The sequence below is a fragment of the Cydia amplana genome, chromosome 7 (genome assembly GCF_948474715.1).
Source record: "Cydia amplana chromosome 7, ilCydAmpl1.1, whole genome shotgun sequence".
Classification (NCBI taxonomy): domain Eukaryota; kingdom Metazoa; phylum Arthropoda; class Insecta; order Lepidoptera; family Tortricidae; genus Cydia; species Cydia amplana.
The window spans coordinates 10,480,311-10,501,128 of record NC_086075.1 but is presented as its reverse complement, the minus strand read 5'-3'; the positions used below and the strand labels follow the sequence as shown (position 1 = coordinate 10,501,128).

At 35.6% G+C, this 20,818-nt stretch overlaps 1 protein-coding gene across 1 annotated transcript; it reads left to right on the top strand.

Moving 5' to 3' along the window:
* The first annotated feature begins 435 nt into the window (after window positions 1-435).
* Window positions 436-20,285, top strand: LOC134649855 (ras-related and estrogen-regulated growth inhibitor-like protein). The gene is made up of 6 exons (XM_063504692.1): window positions 436-697; window positions 16,137-16,193; window positions 18,125-18,201; window positions 19,055-19,236; window positions 19,533-19,719; window positions 20,051-20,285. Exons 1-6 carry the CDS (start codon window positions 634-636, stop codon window positions 20,117-20,119), a joined length of 636 nt encoding a protein of 211 aa, XP_063360762.1. The 5' UTR covers window positions 436-633; the 3' UTR covers window positions 20,120-20,285.
* The last annotated feature ends 533 nt before the right edge of the window (window positions 20,286-20,818 follow it).

Genomic DNA, 20,818 nt, shown 5'->3' with positions numbered 1-20,818 from the left:
TAATCCTTAAGCGACGATTTGTGATTTTTTTGTCACACGTTTTAACTTTTACTCGGTATTTGATAGGATTAAATTGTCGACCTAATAATATATGATTGGATGACCCTGTTCCAAGTTTAAACGAAAGTTAAGTGTTGCTGATTCCAAAAGTGACACTTTTGATATCTTGGTTGACGTTGGCTTAAAATATTTCTTGTCATTTTTTGAATGGGTGTTTTTGCTCGGGGGAGAGAAATTTAACGATAATAGCTGGCATGAGTAATATTCCAGTACTTGTGAATCGAGTTTCATACACGAAGTACTCTCCATCTCGAGATGGAAGTGGGTGTACCCAGTACCTACTCTTAATGTAGTATTTTTTTAGCTAGCCAAACCCCCGCAAAGAATACATTATACGACTGATATTAGTTATGCATCATTGCGTTTATGCTATCTGCGTCTGCGCCAATTTTTGTTTGATGCCAGTCGCTCGCAGGCAGGTGCGTGGAGCGCGCGTGCGTTAAACAACTTTGTGCAACAGCTGATTTTGGCGCCAACGCGATCTTACACACGATCGAAACATAACATAAAAAAATTGTTAATAAATTCAAGTTTTACATTAGCACTGTGTTAGTGTAAAGTGTACAAAGACTAATGAAGATGACAGTTAATCGAATAAGAGTTGTGGTGCTCGGCAGCGCACGTTGCGGGAAATCGGGTAAGGTTAATTTGAAAATGTTGGCATGCGCACCTGACTAATAGGAATGGAATGGTTGCAATTTGAGGCTACTCTTGTTTTTATTTTTCTGACGAAAATATGAGATAATCACCAACGATAAAGATTCGAACCAAGTTTGAGTTTTTCGAATCTTAATTTACCGTACTCTGTCTGACAACTTAAGCTTTTATCAATTAAATTCAAGAGAGGAAGAGATGAAATGAAAAATATCGTATGTTTTGGGCTCGACTTAAATCAATTATACCTAATGATCTCCCAAAGGATCTGATTTATTATGAGAAAGAACCGGACGCTGTAATTAAGGCTGTTAATTTAATTACTGTTATAGTTAGTTTTATTTTGTTTTATGTGAAGTTAACCGGCGCTCGGCAGGTGCCTATTAGTGTTATCCTACTGATTTATCATGACCACTCGAACTCGGACTCCAGCCATCCAACTCTCGCTCTCGGTTGAGTTCATTAACTCCCAACTAGAGCATTCATAACTATTACGAAGATTTCAGTTCGACTATTACGGTTTTGAATTAGCCTGAGTTGTAATCCGGTTTGAAAACAACACATTTTGTTTTGGATTCACAGTAAACAGAAAATGTAAAAATGTAAATATTTAGCTAGCTGTTTTTTATATACCTACCTAGTTTGTATCTGTTTCATACTTTTGAGGTTATGAGCTTTCTCGTCCAGCCTGGCTTGATAATTAACCCGGACCAGTTTCCAAATGCAATTGTCAACATCTTTACGCACTAGTTCAGTGACTGTCACTGGGTCAATGAAACCTTAGCATTTAAATAGCTCTGCCACTAGTCTGATACGACTTGCGTGATTATCTAGTGATTTGCATGCACTTATTTTATCCTCAGCCCTTTCGCACTGAGCCCTTGAATGGAAATGAGGTAGCTAATAAGCTATAGCCAGTTTAGCCAATCCTTCCCTTATTGGATATCTTACGATCGAATTTTGAAACAGTTTCAAAACAAGCAACATGTGGGTTGCAGGTTAGGGTGTTGCAATTGTTATCAGCTACGATAAGCAGATTTAAGAACGGCCATTTACAGTCAAAGATAACAAGCAAGAATTGATTTGGAGAAAGATTATGAAGAAATGTTAACCACGTGTTGAAAGCTACAATACATTACCAGGTTTAAACATTTATAATACCAAACATCCTTTACCTGAAAATATATTAAAACGGTAATAAATGAACTGAAAAATCCACTATATTTAACGGTTAAATAGTTCTATTAAATATTTGTGCATTACTAAAAGGTGGATCTTTTGATGCGTTCCTAGTGTCAGGTGTGAAACAAAGGCGCGTTATCAGTTCGACTCAATGTTATCGCTTGATAACGAGTACTGTGTCAATAGCCTTCTGGCCAATTCCATGAAAACAATCATGATAGGTACTTATTAATTATCGTTTGCTTATAAAATTCTTTGGTGCTTATAACTAATGCGTAATAACTTATTGTGTCACGTGAATCTCGTCACGTCACGAGTTTTTTTTCCTTTTTATTATTATAAACATTTACAACGTTTGATATTTCTATGAACTATCTCATTCTTTCCCCTAATGAAATGTCTTTTTATTTTTTTATCCATGTTATGGCATTGCTTGACCATTTAGGTCAATTTTAAATACATTTAATGTTAAGCACCCCTTTGCAGTAATTTACTGTTATGAAAACGTATTATGGATGGGAACATTTCAAAATCAGAAACAATGGTATGCATGGTGTTATTCTAGGTCCATGGGTGTTAAGATTATTCTAGGACGTTTAATGGCAGACGAGTAACGTAAACAATGGTGTTTAATGATCTGATTCATAATCTGTACCTACTCCAATTTTGGCCAGATCACGTTGAATAAATATATCAACTCGTAGGTATCGAAAGTTTACAAATATTAGGTCGGTACGTAGTTAGTCAGCGTCGAGAATTAGTAACGGCGTCGTAATGTTGTTGTCCTACCCGAAGTAGTGAATGCGTAGACCGTTCAGGCATTTGTCATCAATCTCTGATCTGATGTATTGTAGGTTGTAGGTACGTAGGCCGATGACAAAGTAATAATTATTCCAAAATTATGAAAAAGTTGGTAGTTACCTACAATTATGGTATTGTGTGGTAGTTACCTATAATACGATACAAGTCTTTAGAATGTTTAGCTTTTGAGGGACAAGAATCTGACTTTACTTTGGTTTTCTATAAAATAAATATTTATTTCTATAGTTATGATTAAGATTAACACTGAGGTGTTAAATATTTAAGGCGATTTTTTTTGCTCTGGTGTTCGCTTGGCTTGCTGTCTGGTGATGCTAAAAAGACAAAGAGCGGGCAAGCCAAACGCACTCGTTCCGCATCATGCTCAAAAATATACTGCAATAATTTTCTTGTACCTACTCAAGAAATGTCTGTGACAGTTTAGTCATCCAACTGAATATGAGTCCTAAATATGAATATTCATGGTCTATGACTCCTGTAATAAGAGCGTTAGTCACCAAGAAGAATGCGTGTTGGTGCCAGACGCCGCGCCGGCGCAGCGAGGCGGCTCGCAGTGGGCTGGAGAGTGATCACATCCGCCGATACCCTTATACAGGGAAGTGTATTACCGGGGACTTTTTGCACTAAGAAAAATATTTAATGGCTGCTTAAATAGGATATTTAGAGCTGAAATTGTGTCGTTTGTCGCGTTGTTGCATATAAAAATGCCGTAAATTAATTGCTATGTCACTACAAAACGCCGATCATTATTTATAATTTAACGTGTTTAAAGTTTAGATTATTACATATATACTAGTATTTCCAAATACGTAAACATTTAAATAAATACAGAAAGCGTGATTCACTTGTAGGATATCTTGGTGGTCCAATTTCGGGTCCGCCGGTCAGACTGTAGATTTTTTGTGTATTTTCTGACCGGTGGGTTAATTTTACGCATGCGATTCAAATTAAAGCAGAATTGGTTTGTAATTTTAACGTTGCCCACAAAAATGGGCGGACAGGTGAAGTGAGCCCACATTGTTGCATTGTGTGCAAAATTTGCAGTTTTTTGGACCTTGAATAAGATGCACTTCCTGCATGATTTAACACTTCTTCTTGCCACACAGAGTTATTCAAAAAACCTACCAGGTAAGCTTTGCTAATCTTTAAGCCGTCAAAGTCAAGCAACTTCAACACCGGTTATTACGGACCAGTAAATAATTATTGGCTACCGAAGGAGGCCGGAAAGGGAAAAGCTTAGATCATTGTTTCGTTCTTACCGTCTGCGCAACGTTGTTAAGTTATTATTATCCTGTTGGACCTACGAATTATAATACCTTGTATTCTGAAAGTATTAGCGGGCGCCCCCGGTGTTAAGTGTAAAGATAAATGTTAGCAAAGCGTCGGAAGCCGCAAAAAATATGCAAACAAAAATCCACTTTCGTTCGAACGTAAAATTTTTGGGCTTTGTTGAGTTCGAAACCTACTAATGTGATAGATTTGTCACTTTCTATGTTTATTGTATATTTTTTTAATGCAAGGAAAACACAATTTCTTACTGGAAATTTCTAGCTAGTAAACATACCTAATACCACATAGTAAGTCAGTAATAGACGAAAATGATGTATGTATGCAAATTTATGAGTACATATTTAAGTTGCCTACTAATATGTAAAACATTTAAAAAGGAGCTTAGTGTCATCGATTCTTTATTAAATCTGCCATTTGGTTTCTCATGTATATATATTTTTAAAAGTGTAATATTATATCATTTGATTCACTAATAGGCAGAGGCGACGTAATAGAAAGTATAAACAATAAGTCGGCGAAAGTTAGTGAAATTGATTTATAGTATCGGCTCGGGAAGTTTTGGGAAACACTCGAGAACATTAACACAACAATTAAAATATATTAGGTAACTTCGCATCTGTTAAGTAATAGTCGCCGACACTCGACGTTTTATAACACTCAATTGAAGAATGTCACGTGTCATTGTGATATCACAATATTGATTTTTTTTGTAATATACATTTGTGGAGAAACACCGGTAATTTCGTGTTTGAAATGTATTACTTAATTATTTTTTTAAATTGCTTGATATGCCTTTTTTATTCATAAGTAAATGTTAACCTCCATACAGGTACAATAGTTTTGAATTTTAATTAAAGTGTTTTAGTAACATTCTTATATTACTCTCCCATCAAGTAGCATAAGGACTAATAAGGTACCTACTAAATATAAATAGTTTACTTATTTGTAAGTAAAAAGGTTGCTCCGACCATTTTACTAAACAAAAAGTTGTTCCTACCATTTTACTCAACGAAAGTTGTGATATTTATGGAAACCTAGAAGCCAAACTAGTTTTATAGTAAACGAATGTATAAGTACATAGAGTGATGTTGATGGTGAGACATAGGTTGTATTTTAATTTGGCGATAACGGCAAAAATAGAAACTTGGTTGCTTTCGGCTTACATTGACTAGTCTAAGTATGTAGTAACACACTGAGTTGAGCTCTGTCATTCTATTACCTTCCTAGTATGACATGTATCTATGGTAAGTATGGTAAAAATGATAAGCGTTTTTTGTAGTTAGGCATGTAGGTTATCTAGCATATAGGTAAATTAATTGGGTATGAGCCTCTTTATCGGCCAGTTGCCGTATTTCAGCTAAGGAAATAAATAGGTAAGTGCAGGGTGCAAAAGGCGGAGTGTTTATTTTAAATAGTTATACCTTTAGGTTTTTGATATCTTCACGCTATCCTTATTTCTATAATTGCAAGCGGATACGTCAAGAAAAACATTGATCCTAAAAAAAAGGTGATCTTTTCATGAAAGTTTCAAAAGTACAGTCTGAGTCAGTATAATGTGTTGGGAAATCCAAGAGTAAATTGATACGCCTGTATATTTACTCACTGCGTTTCTTTGTAATTTATTACTTATCTGAATTAGATGCGTTGTTTACGTTGCCGATACGCTCGCTTCACACGAGAATTTGGTGAGTTCTTGATATACAGGCGCATTCTAAAAATATTATGACATTGCAATAATGGGGTGCAACTCCCTGACTAATAGGTATAGGCGTAAGAGTACGCCCTGAGATTGGTATCTTATTTTAAATATCTGAATAATCGTTATATTTCTGAGTAATATTGGCACTATAAATAAAGAGTAGGTAATTTTATTTCTTTTATTTACGTATAACCGAGAATATTTTATACACCAAAATGATTTTTTCCAGAACGGTACAACACTGCCGACGGAATGTGTGGCTTGGTCAGAATAAATACTTAACCCGCAATTTGCCTCCGAGCTAAACGAGTAGTCCTAATGTACGAGTAAACGCTTTCAGTAAAGCACGCCCCATTATGCAATTACATACAAAACAATCAATCACGAGCGCATCTTGATTGTGTGATTAAGCAGTTATGTGCGTACCTGCCTTCAGGTAATCGCTTGAGGCAAATGCGTGTGCTTATTAGCTATTTAATTTGGCTAATGAAAATTTAACTCGCTTATTCAGAAGTTTTTTTTGTAGGTAATCTGAATTTAATATTGTCTTCGATTACCGTTGTACTTAGTCCCGAACCCGAATGATGTACCTATGTAATGTGTATCGGGATGTATTTTAAATTCATTATACGCGATATATTACCTAATCCATTACAATCGTTTTATTTCATAATTTTGTACTTGTTTTTTTTTTTACTTTTTTATACCACATCGGTGGCAAACAAGCATACGGGCCGCCTGATGGTAAGCAGTCACCGTAGCCTATGGACGCCTGCAACTCCAGAGGTGTTACATGCGCGTTCTTTGTATTTGCCTTTAAGTTGTTAGTTAATACCGACTGATATGTAAGTACTAAGAAAACTGTCAGTACCCGGTGTTAACTTTGCCATTGAGGGTAAATGTCACTATCTAATCAATTTATCAAGAGCAAAATGTAATCAGCCACAAATTAACCCAGAGCTGTCCTTCAATGGGCCTTCTTGTTTGTTAGGTACCTAATACTTAATATTCATATGTACATGATTTACCCTGCCCTGGTTAAAAATGTTGATTTGTCGAATGGGCAATGGCCTACCCTATTAAATATTAACAACTGTGTATTTATATCTAAATTATCTAATGTTTAATAATGGAAGAAATACGATTTTTTTGATTTGGTTAACACTTCGTCTTTTACTCGCCAACGCGGTCACTGCATGCAAACCTAAAGTTGCGGGCTTTTTTATACTTTATGGCCTCTCATTCATTTTGGTTTGAAAGACAATTAAGGTTTTACTCTTGTTAAATTGCTCATGAAGTCAGATTAGTCATATACAGATATCAAATTCTAGAAATTGCTACATCGTATCGACTCCAAGGTATTTTTGTATGTATGATTGTAAGTTTGTTGAATGAGGTTGTGTCATAAAGTCCGAAGCAGTGGGATGCTAGATCGAGCGCGAGAAAATGTCAGAGCTGTATTTATAGTGCCGGCCGCATGCCGCTCACAGTCTGAGTCACCCGGTCAATCGTCTGCCGGGACCCTACGCTAGGGCTGTCACTAATCTCATATACCAGCATATACAGCATATATAGCTATGTTTTTTGTGTTTTTATTTCCATGTGCAATAAAGTATATACATACATACATATACATATTTGAACTTTTGTTGATTGTCATAAAACGTTATGATCAAAGATACTATTTATTATTCCTTATGAAAATCAATCGTAGGTACCTACTTACAGTTTTTTTAATTGCCTTTAATTAGGTAGGTATAAAAATGTAACACAAGTCACTGTAGTATAGCTGTCAGATAGAAATATGAGTACGTATATGGAGAGGACGATCACAAATTAATTAGATACATAAAACGATTGAATCAGCTATTTACAGGCACTACAGGCAGCAAAAATGTTCAGTTGAGGATGTCAGTTACCTATTTTAATTAATATCTGGGTGACATATAAAAACTCGAAAATGCGCGTTTTCCCAGAGATAAGACCTAGCTAGATCGATTTTTCGCCCTCAAAAACCCCCGTATAGCAAATTTCATCGAAATCGTTAGAGCCTTTTCCGAGATCCCCGAAATATATATACATATAAATAAATAAATATATAAATAAACAAGAATTGCTAGTTTAAAGGTATTAGATAAAAGAGGCTTTTAAACATTTAACTGATATAGTTGTAAGCTAGTTTACTCAACATTATGTACAGTAAGCTGCAAAAGTGCATACCCACCTTATGAATGGAAATCATCCATAAAAATTCACTTTTGCAACTACGTACTAAACCAAATTTAGATATGCCACAATAATATTTTTTTTTATGCTGTCGTAACACATTTACCGTCACGTCAAACGTTATATTATCATAATTATTTTGGTAGGATTTTCTTCTAGTATAGGTACCTAATAAAAAAAATTACCCAATGATTGACTTTCTAAAGTATCAGCCATTAACACCTATTTTTAGAAGAAAGTGGTCACTGCTGACCACCATGAGTCGACCTTAAGGAAATCTGTCCTTTTAGAATATTTATAAAAATATTTCACCGTAGGTAACAAACTAAAACAATATTAATAAACAACATTAATTAAACATTTGACGGCCCTAATCTGCAGGCGATTGAGTTACTCACTCGTCAATTTATAAACTCTCACCAAAATATTTATTTTTAGCACCGGAGATTAAATTTAGTATCCTCGGTTAATAATAGAACGTTATCGTGGAATGAGGAAAAAATAAAATGATGAGACATTTTAAATAAGAATCTTACTCAGATACTCGTAGGTACAGTCAGCATCAATAATAGCGGATGAAACACAAAAGTATATTCCGTATTAGTTTTCCAAATAGAAATAAATGTCTAAAATTCACGTTCAAAAGTAATATATTTTATAGTCTTAATTGTTCTGCACATAGAGTCATCAGTTTTTGTTAAGCTGTTACAGTATGGTTGATACGTAGCAGTATGGTTGATTGGCTGTTGATACGTTATTTTATCCGCTACTTTTGAAGCTGACTGTACAATTGAACGCGCGATGTTGACAATTATTTACGCACGTGTTGTTTTTCAACCCATATCTAAATTTTACGTGGTGAATATATAGATCATATTCAGCAACGATTACTTTGGGATCAACCCTGTAATCGCGAAAAAAAGTTCTAGGTAGGTCCTATAGTAAAAGTTGCTTATTATTTATGAGTTTATGACCTACATATATATTTACCGGTAAAAATATGGCTAGCGGTTGAAAAGCAACCTGTATGTTCATTGTAATTATCGTCGCTAGCCTATATTTTATCAGCTGTTAGGCACCAATCATGAATAAAGGGATGTGCTACAGTCCTCACGCTGGGTCTGGCCGATATGAAACTTTAGATAGGTATATATTGTAACATATGTTTTCGTTATATGATATAACCACAACCTATCGGACTTTGAAAGTCCACTCGCAGAACAATTGATTTTTAAACATCGTGTCCACTTTTATTTAATTAAGCAGGTGTAGGTATTAGGTACCTGTCATTTCTAAATATATATACGAATTTACTTGCACCACGCATTCTAGACTTGTAGGTCACACGCACATAATCGTCACTGTTGAGAAACACGTCACTTGTCAAATTCTAAACTTGGCAGGGAGAAATCATAAATTAGCAAGTCGCATAGAATGTCAATAAGTACAAGAGAAAGTTGCATCCTTCTAATGCGAGGCGTTTTAAAATTAACGCACTTCTTACTTATAATAGTCGTTCATTTAAAGCCGTAGCTCAACAGCTAGTGGATTAAAGGATCGCAGTTTAATTAAGTGAGGTTTACGGAAATGAAATTGACGTTAAAAATGCAAATGAAACAGTAGGCGTCCAATTATCGCGACTAGCGTGGCGAACTCCGGATCGTGTCTGCAATCACCTCCGCGATGCTCTTAATTAACATTTACCTTTGCTACCTTATTCACTCACAGACGTCTCGGTTAAATCCTCGGTTCTCGAGTACCGTTATAGTTCTCGTTACCGGTACCGTACATTCTGGAAATAAATCTAGAATTTCTTCAACGTCCAAAAGCCGTGAACTCGCTTCCAGCGAGCGTGTGTTCGTTTAGAGTTTACTTGAAACTAACATTTGCGGTTCTTACATAATTCGTTGCCAGATGTTGAGATTTCATTATTCATGAATATCTTTTCTTTAAGGGTCGTTGAACTCACGATCTTTTAGCCATTGCAAATATTGGAAAGAAAGATCTTACATCAACTTATGGAGATAACCAATTTTATTGCCATTTCGTTCTGAATCGCGTAATTTATTGACACACGAGTTAATCTTTAAAATCATCGAATAAATCAAATGCGACATGAAATTTGCAATCCGAATGATTGTGTGAATTGGAGATTGTCAATATTGAGAAAAACTTGTATCTGAATAACAAGTTATGTGGTTTTAACATTCTTAATTTTTGCGATTAAAACTATTAGGGCGGTAATCTGTTAAAGTTTTGATATTTATATGATCGCTCGCGCTGATTAGTCGCGCGAAGTGCTTTGAGATTATTGTCATTAGGTATTTCGCTTCCACTAACACATAACAATATCATAACTGTAACAAATTATAAAATAAAAAACCTAGAGGTTTTACAAATATCTCAAGAATATTGTCGATTATGTTCAAATATAAGTTCAGCCCCCATGCACACATAATATGTGCCATTGAAAACTTTATTTAATTTAATTTAAGCGCGTGGTAAATAGATATGTAGAATTTTTAGCGGGATATTTAGAAATATATTCTTACATATTATTATATTCTATTAATAGAATAGCTCTTTATTAGACTTGGTTCTTTGTGGCGTAGACTTATCAACTCTCTACCAATCTCACTGCAACCTATCCGATATAAGGTTATTCTTACTTATTGGTTGGCAGCACCTCGCTATCAGTCAGTCGCGAGATACGTGCTTGTGGATTACCTTGAATGGCGCTATCAATGCAGCAGTGAAAGTATTCGTTAGTATAATTGACCGCCTGTATCAATACCCATGTTTATTCTGCATGTTTTGATAAGGGAACAACTTTTCTGAGACATTTCACGCTAAAGTACGTGTGCTTGTACAGTTCGCTACCGAGTTTTACTTTTACTTTATCGCCGTCCCGATCAATTAATTTATGGTCGACATTAATTTGAAGGAGGTATTTATTTATTATAGCTGCAGCCACAATTGCTTTGGAAAGCGAGTGTGTAAGACTAGACGATCCGGTGTTCACGACTCCCCTTGCTTTGAACGTAATTATGTCTATGGAGATCGCAGTAACTTTGCTTGTAAACATTATGTTAGACCTTCACATTTGGCAATATTCTTTTGAATTTTAATTTTCTTTTTTAAACCTATATCACGGATAAGATGATACATTGTATTATGGCTAAGGTAAAGACGACACAGAGGTGAATTAATGTCAATAGATTAATAATAAGTATTATAAACAGAATAAGAGTACCTACCAATAGGTATTGTTGCATTCTTAAGCTACCTCTAAAAGAGAAGTATCCAATTAATACGCTAGGCGATGTTCCTTGCTAGCAGACCTCAAAGCAAATACCCAGTAACACACTAACATTCCGACGTGTTAGTTCTTGTACACGGTAACGAATGGTGGACCTAAATGAAAGGAAGGTACACAGTGACAGCCTCAATAGATACTTGCAATTAACACACATTTGGTTAGAGGCTAATAAACAGACAAGGTTTAGAAAAGGCCAAAAGTATAGTGAATTAAGAATTATTTATCAATTAATTTAAGTCAAAAATAAAAAATAAACTTAATAATGATCACTAAAGCTCTCAGCCAACATAGAGTAACATAAAAATATCCAATCTTAATTTCAAAGTAAGTCGCCATATTTATTGCAATCTAATGAATACAAAAATGATAATATGTGTGTAAAGTTTGACTTAATGTGAGTTTCAAGATGTATTGGCGGTCAAAAATGTTCATATTATTCCAAATGCTTTTAATGTTTAAATAACATTGATATCAATAATAATATATGTAATATATGTTATTTCCAAATATGCTTGAAGAGGCAAAAGGGTCAAATGATATTTAATAAAAATCACTGTTTCGCATCAGGAGATTGTTAACTTAACAGTCTTCGACAGGTACATGGAAGTGAATTTGGGAAGTATTTTTTACCTTTTGTACGGGGCCTTATTCTTATGGTCTTATTAATCTTAAGGGCATGGTATAATAATATACTCCGCCTGGTACTCTCTTCCGAGATTCGCGAATGACCTAACTGGCACTTGCCTACGTCATCATGCTATTTACAGGTTCTCAAACTTTAAAATGTGGGAGAATTTTAACCAACAGTGAAAATTATTTTAACGGCATTAATTTTAAGTTATTCATGTAGAAACATAGTAAAATAAAACAAATCTATACTGCACTTTTCACTCCTACTCTTACAGTTCCGAATAGAGCAGCCAACCATTTTCGTAACAAAACATTAATTACGAAGCTTACGACGTGAAAAGTTTGGAAAACACTGCGACTGCTGACACTGAGCGAGAAGGAAATAACAATTAACACGCGTTCGACAAGGACGGTCGGACAGGGACAAAATGGCGGATTGTCAAATGTGACAGCGCTATCCTGTGTTGCCAGTAGTGTAAACAGAATTACCCGAACGTCTGAAATTTCTTTCGTGAATCGGAAGATATTGCTAACGAATAATTAAAAATGACGTGTTATTGTAAAATTTAAGATAAAATACATATAAATGAAAATTATTAAATTATAAAGAAATAAATTAACTTATTAACCATAGATATAATGTACCCATGTAACATGTTATGTTGAAATAAAGTGGCAATGTTATTGTGACGTAGGCAAGTGACACTCTGGGAAGAGAAGACCATGTTTTATTAGACCATGTCTTAAGGGGCTTCAGGCCCACGCCAATGACCTTCGATCTGTGAAACCCTTAGTTTTCTAATGTTTTTTGTACCTTACTATATTTAGCAAAAGTAGGAGATACGATTCAAACCTTGTCAAAAATCGACGAAAACCTCAGGTAGCCCATTAAATTCCTTGTCATATGATTTTATTATAATAAAGGTAAAAGTTATAGTAGTTACAGTTTCTAATAAAGTGCAACATAGTACTGAACGTTGACTACTCTCAGCGTTCACCATAAATCAGAAGCTGACAATACATTCAGAGGGACATGTTTATCTGCACGCTGTGAAGCGTAGATAGGCACAGTTAGGCGATTGAAGCAAATCCGTACCAAAATATTTTAATTCTACCCTCTTATGCCTAGACAATAGAGTTGAAATCAAAAAAATTTGCTTTTAACATTCCTTGACGTAAATAACCCGAATTTACCACGGCAGTCGATAAAACGGCCAACTGATGAGATGAGACGTAGATATAATTTCACGAACTATTTTACTGTTTATGGTACATCATATTTTACTGCTCTAGCGTAAGCGTATAAAATCTTACATATTTCTAAGTGTCAGCTATTAAATTCCATTTGATCGCATTGGCTATAAACTATTTAAGTATATTACCATTTATGAAGGGTTAATATAGTAAATTTACACTGATACATACCCCAGGCAAAATAAATTTCTGATAAATTCATAGCCTACAAGATCATATGGTTGGACATTTATATTGCTTTATTAAGTTTTTGCGGAGAACAAAAATAAATAATACAATGAAGGAAACTTAGGCACATTCAGTGGGCTTTTTCTCATGGCCCGTAATAGACATGCAGACGGTTGAAATTTATATATAATATCTATTTCTATTGGTTGCATAACAACAAATAAATTAACAATAAAGAGGGGAAAGAAAGGATAAATTAAAATATTATAAAAAATGTAATAATGGTGGTATTTACGCAATTACGCAACCCCTAGGGTTTCCCTTTGGTTTGGACTCGCGAGTCGAACTCGCGCAGACACCTTTTTAGGGTTCCGTACCTCAAAAGAAAAAACAGAACCCTTATAGGATTACTCGTGCGTCTGTCTATATTTTATAAACATAGCTAATAATTTGTAAAAATTCAAAAATATTTTGAATGTCTCAGTCAAAACCATATTAATTAAACACTGTTTCTAAGAAAAGAAATATACACATTATATTCTATCTAAATTTATAAACGGTTTTATCTATCTACAATAAAATAATTAAGTAATAAACGTTTGGTCAACACAAGCCGACGCATATGAAGCTCGAAATACGTGGACTCTCTATAATTTCCTTCAGCTTAAGTTAACGTGCATGCAACCCAATGTTTGCTTTCCCTCTAATTGAGACTTGTAGTTATAAATTAATTCAGAAACACAACTTTTGTAACACCTCTTACCCATGGCTGCTAATTGCTGCTTTCTCTAAACTTCAATGTTTCGATTGCAGGGGTTTATTGGGCAAGATTATATTTAGTATCTATTTGTAACCATAACTGCCTTACAATGTAACATTGTAGCATGTTTACATGCAGTTAATGTTGCTCATTAATTGTTTATAATAGAAACTTATGATCGTTCCGTAGTTTTTAGCCCCATTGAAATTAGCAGGATACTATACTACCTTGCTAATTGTAATGGTCTACTAGTGTACTGTGTGTGGTGTAGTCACCATTACAATATGATTTTAACCACAAACCACAAACAAAAGTGGTTGTGTTTGCGCCTTTATAGACTGGCCGTAGTATATTAGTGTGGGTCAAACAATTTAACTAAATGACGTTGCGCTCAATGACTTAGCTGGTTGTTCTTCAGCCATTTCATTAGATGCCGGCCGGCAGTTCATGAACGGCCTAGGCGTCTAATTTGCTGGCTAATTTAAGTAATTTGCTGCGGCATATATACGAGGGGCGTTCAAAATATTCTCGGTATTGATATCTTACAACCTCTTCTAAAATTTCTTTCGTTACTGGCCGCTAAGGTTTATTCATTGACATTAAAAAAAAGTATAATTCGAACCGAGATGTTCTTTTGTTTTTCTGCAATTGCTGAACAAACATGAACATCATGTGGGAATTGACAATGTTAACAAAATTAGAACATCGATGCGTGATAAAATTCTTGACAAAACAGGGTAAAAATCAAAAAACCATAAAAGAGGAAATGGATTGTGTTTACCGTGAGTCTGCTCCTTCTTTATCTACCATTCAAAAGTGGTCAAGCGAGTTTAAACGTGGAAGGGAGAGTGTTGAAGACGACCCTAGACCTGGCCGGCCTGTAGTAGCTACTTCACAAGAAAATATTGATAAAGTGGAAAAACTTATATTGGAAGATGGTCGAGTGAAGGTAAAATCTATAGCACAAGTAACCAATCTCTCTATTGGTACCGTACATGATATTATCCATGACCATCTTAATATGTCAAAAGTAAGTGCAAGATGGGTTCCGCGAATGCTGACTCGGCTTCAAAAAGACATGCGTGTAGCTTGTTGTTCCGATTTTATTGACCTGTGCGGTGAAAATCCTGATGAGGTGCTGCAAAGAATAGTTACTGGAGATGAAACCTGGGTTCATCATTATGACCCAGAGAGTAAACAAGAGTCCATGCAGTGGCACATTAAGGGTTCAGCTCATCCCAAGAAGTTCAAGGTCATCCCTTCAGCTGGCAAGGTCATGGCCACGATATTTTGGGATTGTGAAGGAGTATTACTGATCGATTATAAAGAAAAAGGTGTAAATATCACAGCACAGTACTACGCTAACATTCTACGTCAATTAAAGGATGTAATCAAAGAAAAGAGGCGAGGAAAGTTAACCAAAGGTGTTATGCTTCTGCATGACAACGCCCCCGTCCATACTGCTCATATTGCCAAGGCAGCTATTGTTGAATGTGGGTTTGAAACTGTTACTCACCCACCGTATAGTCCGGACTTAGCCCCCAGCGACTTCTTTTTGTTCCCCAATCTTAAAAAGGATCTGCGTGGAAATAAATTTTCCGATGATAAAGCATTGAAGGCGGCAGTGGAGGAGCATTTTTACACCAAAGATAAAAAATATTTTTATGCAGGATTAAAAAAAATAATTGATCGATCTTTTAAGTGTATGAACATAGGGGGGGAGTATATTGAAAAATAAAAATATCAAACTTTTCGTACTTGTTTGTTTTCATTCTCATACCGAGAATATTTTGAATACCCCTCGTAAGTTACGGTATATAAGTAACTCTATATTTACGGTTGAAAATTGCAGTAATACTCCCTATAAACATTATGTACAGTTTATTTTAAACACAACCCTATAAACTGAATGTATATTTCGGATATTGAGTATATAACCCACTACATTAACCACAGTTGTTCCATTGTTGCCCAAAGACTTGAACATACAGTTATGACGATCTCCAAACTTTTATAGAAGTTTACAATCAAATTGATACGTACACACCATCTTAAACTGTTATTTTTTGTTTCAGCCGTGGTGGTTCGTTACCTAACAAAGCGTTACATCGGCGAATACAGCTCTACCGGCGGTAAGTGTGGCATTCACGTTAGCCTCGCTATGTGTAAAATGTTTAGAAACAGCCCTTAGTATAATCAAGAGTTGCCAAGTGTTGGCAAGAGTTGCCAACGTTTATTTGCGATATTGGCAGGGCGCGCCAAGGCTGCGAAACGCGGCAATGGCGCCTGCGCCCGGCCGACGACCTTTGATAGCTTCTTATTGAGATATTGAGAAAGATAATGATCTTATATACACACGGTAGTCACAGAGAGGTGCTTATTAGCGAGATAAATCAGCGTAAACATTGCGTTTTGTTTATTTACATACACGCTTGCTGTAAGTTTATTTATTGGGTATGGTCTTAAAAACTGCATGTCGCAGATTTCAAACAGCGGGAATATATTACATGGTTTGTCATCGTGTTCGCTTAGATTTTTATAAAAAACATTCAGCTTATGTAGATTCCAAATCAACTTCTCGTGGGTTAAATGCTAAATTCATCTCGTTTATATACATATATATTTGGATTTTCTCGCTTTGACACAATTTTTCATTGTTTAACCATTTACATTGTAAGTAAATATTCTTTATTTTACACCATAAAGTTAAAAAAAAACACAGACAGGAACAGCACAGTTTGTAATGAATGAACATTGCATATCTAGAAATAAATTCTAAGGTTACCTGTTTTGTAACCTAGAATCGTGTGACTGACATAGTGTTTCAGAAAGCCAATACACCGGAATGAGGTCAAAATAGAGGCGTCGAGGCTCAAATACATAATAGAGCAGCTGTCTGATTGACAAGCGATACATGACGGAAGTCTGCCCATTGGTGATTATGGATTGAAAAATGCTAGCGATCATATCCGTAAACAAATTACTTCTATTGCCATTCATCTATCTAATCTAATACCTTTAAACGAGCAATTCTTGTTTATTTATATATTTATTTATTTATATGTATATATATTTCGGGGATCTCGGAAACGGCTCTAACGATTTCGATGAAATTCACTATATGGGGGTTTTTGGGGGCGAAAAATCGATCTAGCTAGGTCTTATCTCTGGGAAAACGCGCATTTTCGAGTTTTTATATGTTTTCCCAGGTCACCCAGATATTCATCTTAGAATGGCATATTTTTTTTCTATACGATGTTGGGAATTTATTTTTCACCTCAGCAGCTCGAACAAGGGTACTTTGCTACTTAAAAACAGTGAGCAAAATCGCATTTTGCTCACTGAGTGAGACAAAATGAGCAAAATCGCATTTTGCTCACTCAGTGAGCAAAATGCGATTTTGCTCACTGTTTTTAAGTAGCAAAGTACCCTTGTTCGAGCTGCTGAGGTGAAAATTTAATTGTTGGTATATCTTAAGAAAACATGAGTGAATAGAGGTAAGTGATGAAGAAGGAATAAATTTTTCGGGTTCTCTAATATGTTCTCACTGCTGAGGTGAAAAATGTTGTGTACTACACGAGATCAAAGTTATTTACATCTCGTGCGCTTTTGAGTCCCTTACTACGCTCAAGATTCTAAATTAGATTCACTCGCTACGCTCGTGAATCTATTATAGAATCTTTCGCTTGCACGGGGCTCAAAATAAGCACTCGAAGAAATATCAAACTTTGATCTCTTGTTGTACAAATAACTATTGTTATAAAGTTTGATTATTATTTTATTAGTATGCGGTTGTAAGTGGCTATCGTAACTTGCAACGAAAATATCAACAAAAACCAGCTTTAGTTGTTAATTATAGCGTTTGTGAATTGTGATATCAAAAATCCATAGTCTACACAAAGATTGAATGAAGTACTAATTCTGAAATGGGTTTGACCTTGATATATCTATATGATAACCACGGATACGTAGTTCTAACTGGTTTCAGTCTTGCTTAACTGTTGCGTAGTATATTTAAAAGGTTTTTTTAATAATTTTTCATTCATTCCAAATTTCTTTACAGATTTCCTGTATCAGCACAGAGTCGCATTCGATGGCGCGACATCCGAAGTGGAGATTTTAGATTCGTGTGGTTGCGCGGTAAATATTGTACCTATACAAACACGTACTTACGTATTTAAATGCAGTTATTATTTTGGGATAAGAATGTGTAATGTCTCGGCATTAGTCCAAAAACTGTAGACGAAGCGCATTCACAATGTATGAGTATTTACCTCGACAAACAACGGCAGACTTTAAAATATCAAGAAAGTAATGAATAGGTACCGAATTCACTGTTTATTTATACTCCATTATTCCCGTACATGTTTTTGGTTTTGTGAATGTTCTTTGATTATTTATTTGCCTCACCTTCTATTTATTAGACTTACTTGAGTCATGAAAATTTATGCGCAATCAAATATGTCACATAAAAGGGATTTGAAAATGGTGGATTTTAACTAGAGTCTAAAAGATAAAGAAGACTGACAACCCCCATACGACGCTGCGAGAATCGTCATTGTTGCTGTAGATGAAGATGATATTTAAGAAAACTTTTACCCTATACTGCCATTTTGCCTGACCGCAGTTATATAGTCATAAAAGTAGGTAGATTTAACACATTCACTGCGCTAGTCTAGTAGGCGCCCGACTTAATCTTATAATCTGAGAAGTCTTTCAAAAAAGTATCTAATTATTACGTTATTTATCGTTACTTAAACTCCGATTTTACGCTTAATAGTCATAAATAACAGTAGGTGACAAATTTTATACATAATAAATATAAAGCTAAAATGGCCAAATAGTAAAAAGGCACGCGAAAAACATGGTGTTGTATAGGGTATTCCAGTCTTGAATATTTAGTAGTCCCTGTGTCCCTGTGCTGGTATGACCAGTATTGGCGATTCGTCAAGCAAGATCCCATGATGATCACAGTGTTTTTCATTTTGAATAGAAACGCGGCTGTTTAGCTGAACATCTCCGATGGGGCGACGCTTTCGCGATAGTGTATTCCGTCTGCGACCGGCGGTCGTTCCTCGCGGCTGCAGAGCTCCTTGCCTTGCTGGAACGGACTAGACTACCCGGTTGCTCTGCTGTGACGTTGTTAGGAAATAAGCGGGACTTGGAACATGCGAGGTAAATATGAAGGGCCTGCGATTACAACGAAAGTATCTATTTTGATGTCTCGATTGAGAACATTTGTTCTCAAATTGATTATCCATCACCATCACGTATAAAATGTGTAATGTTTATGTGAGTTATGGTATTATCACTCAGTATTTCAATTAAATACAATCAAAACTTGTTTAATTGGTAAAATAATCTGTATATTTAATGACAATATCTTCTCGTGTTTCAATATGCTTTCGCACGATTGTGGTATCACCAGTCGAATTTTGTGTAGGTACGTTATTTTTGTTATACTTGCTCAGAGTCGTGAAAGCGGAGGAGGGTCAGGAGCTGTCGCTGCGGTTCGGGTGCCAGTTCTACGAGGTGTCTGCGGCGGAGTCGTGCGCGGGCGCGGCGCTCGCCTTCCACGCGCTGCTGCGCGAGGCGCGCGCGCTCGCGCTGCTGCTGCCCTCGCCTCGGCGCAAGCTCGCCGCCTATTCGGTTTCTAAAGTAAGATTTTTCTTACTTAACTTAAAACTTCGTCCCTATTCTTCTGTTTTCTTAATCCTAGCGGGGCGACGCCAGGAAGCTATACTACGTCCTAAAAGGACAGCAGGATAGAACAGTTTGACCTTTAATTCATCACAGTCTTGTCAAGACTGTCTCTGTCTCTTTACAAATAATAGTCTAGGCTAGGTTAATAAGAGTTAAGGTTATTAAGACTCCCAACTTATTTTTTTTAGCTCTATTGCAATTACTTTAACCAAGTTCTTTAACTTCGCCTGGCTTGTTTTTTGTAAATAAGATGCGCTTATAATGTTTTTTCTTTCTTATTGTACAGGTAATCGGCTCCATCCTTGGGCTAAGCAACAAGAGCGTCCGGAAGAAACGTCCATCCCTGAGCATATGAAGCATTGGTTTGTACTTCGCGGATCTTGTTCACTCCTGGAGGAGTTTGTTCACCGTCTACGGCAGGCATGTCTCGATTGAGAGATGAAAAAGGAATTTCTGGACAGATAAAAGATGCCAGCGCAAGCAGAATGCATTGATGGAAAACTCTGTACTTTATAATAACAGATCTTAATTGTTGGTTTTAATTTTGTTACAATCGAATGAACATAAAGTATGATGTGTATAGTTCTCAGAGAACTTGCTTTCGAAGGAACTTGTCTTTAATTTTATTCAATGTGATAATTTAGTTAGGTTCTTACTAAAATAAGATTTATAAAAGACATTGGTTGGTGTGCTTTTTCCAATTGTTTACCGATATTTATTTCAATCCGATATTAAAGTAAGTACTTAGATAGATATAAGTACCTATAAATATTATCCTGTTAAGTATAAATAAACATTAACAAAGGTTTTTATATTAAAAAACCTACTCAATATTGTTGATGTTTTTAATATAAATAGGTACAATTGGATATACGTTGTCAAAACAACGGGGGGAAAAATTACCTTATGTGCTTAAAACCTCGCTTCAGCTATTATGGTGGCTATATAAGGGTAACATTCAATTTCTGACCGCAGCTGCACTACTGGTACTGAACGCGTCGCTGTTACTGTCAATTTCCATAGTAAAATGAACAGTAGTGCAGCTGCGGTTGGA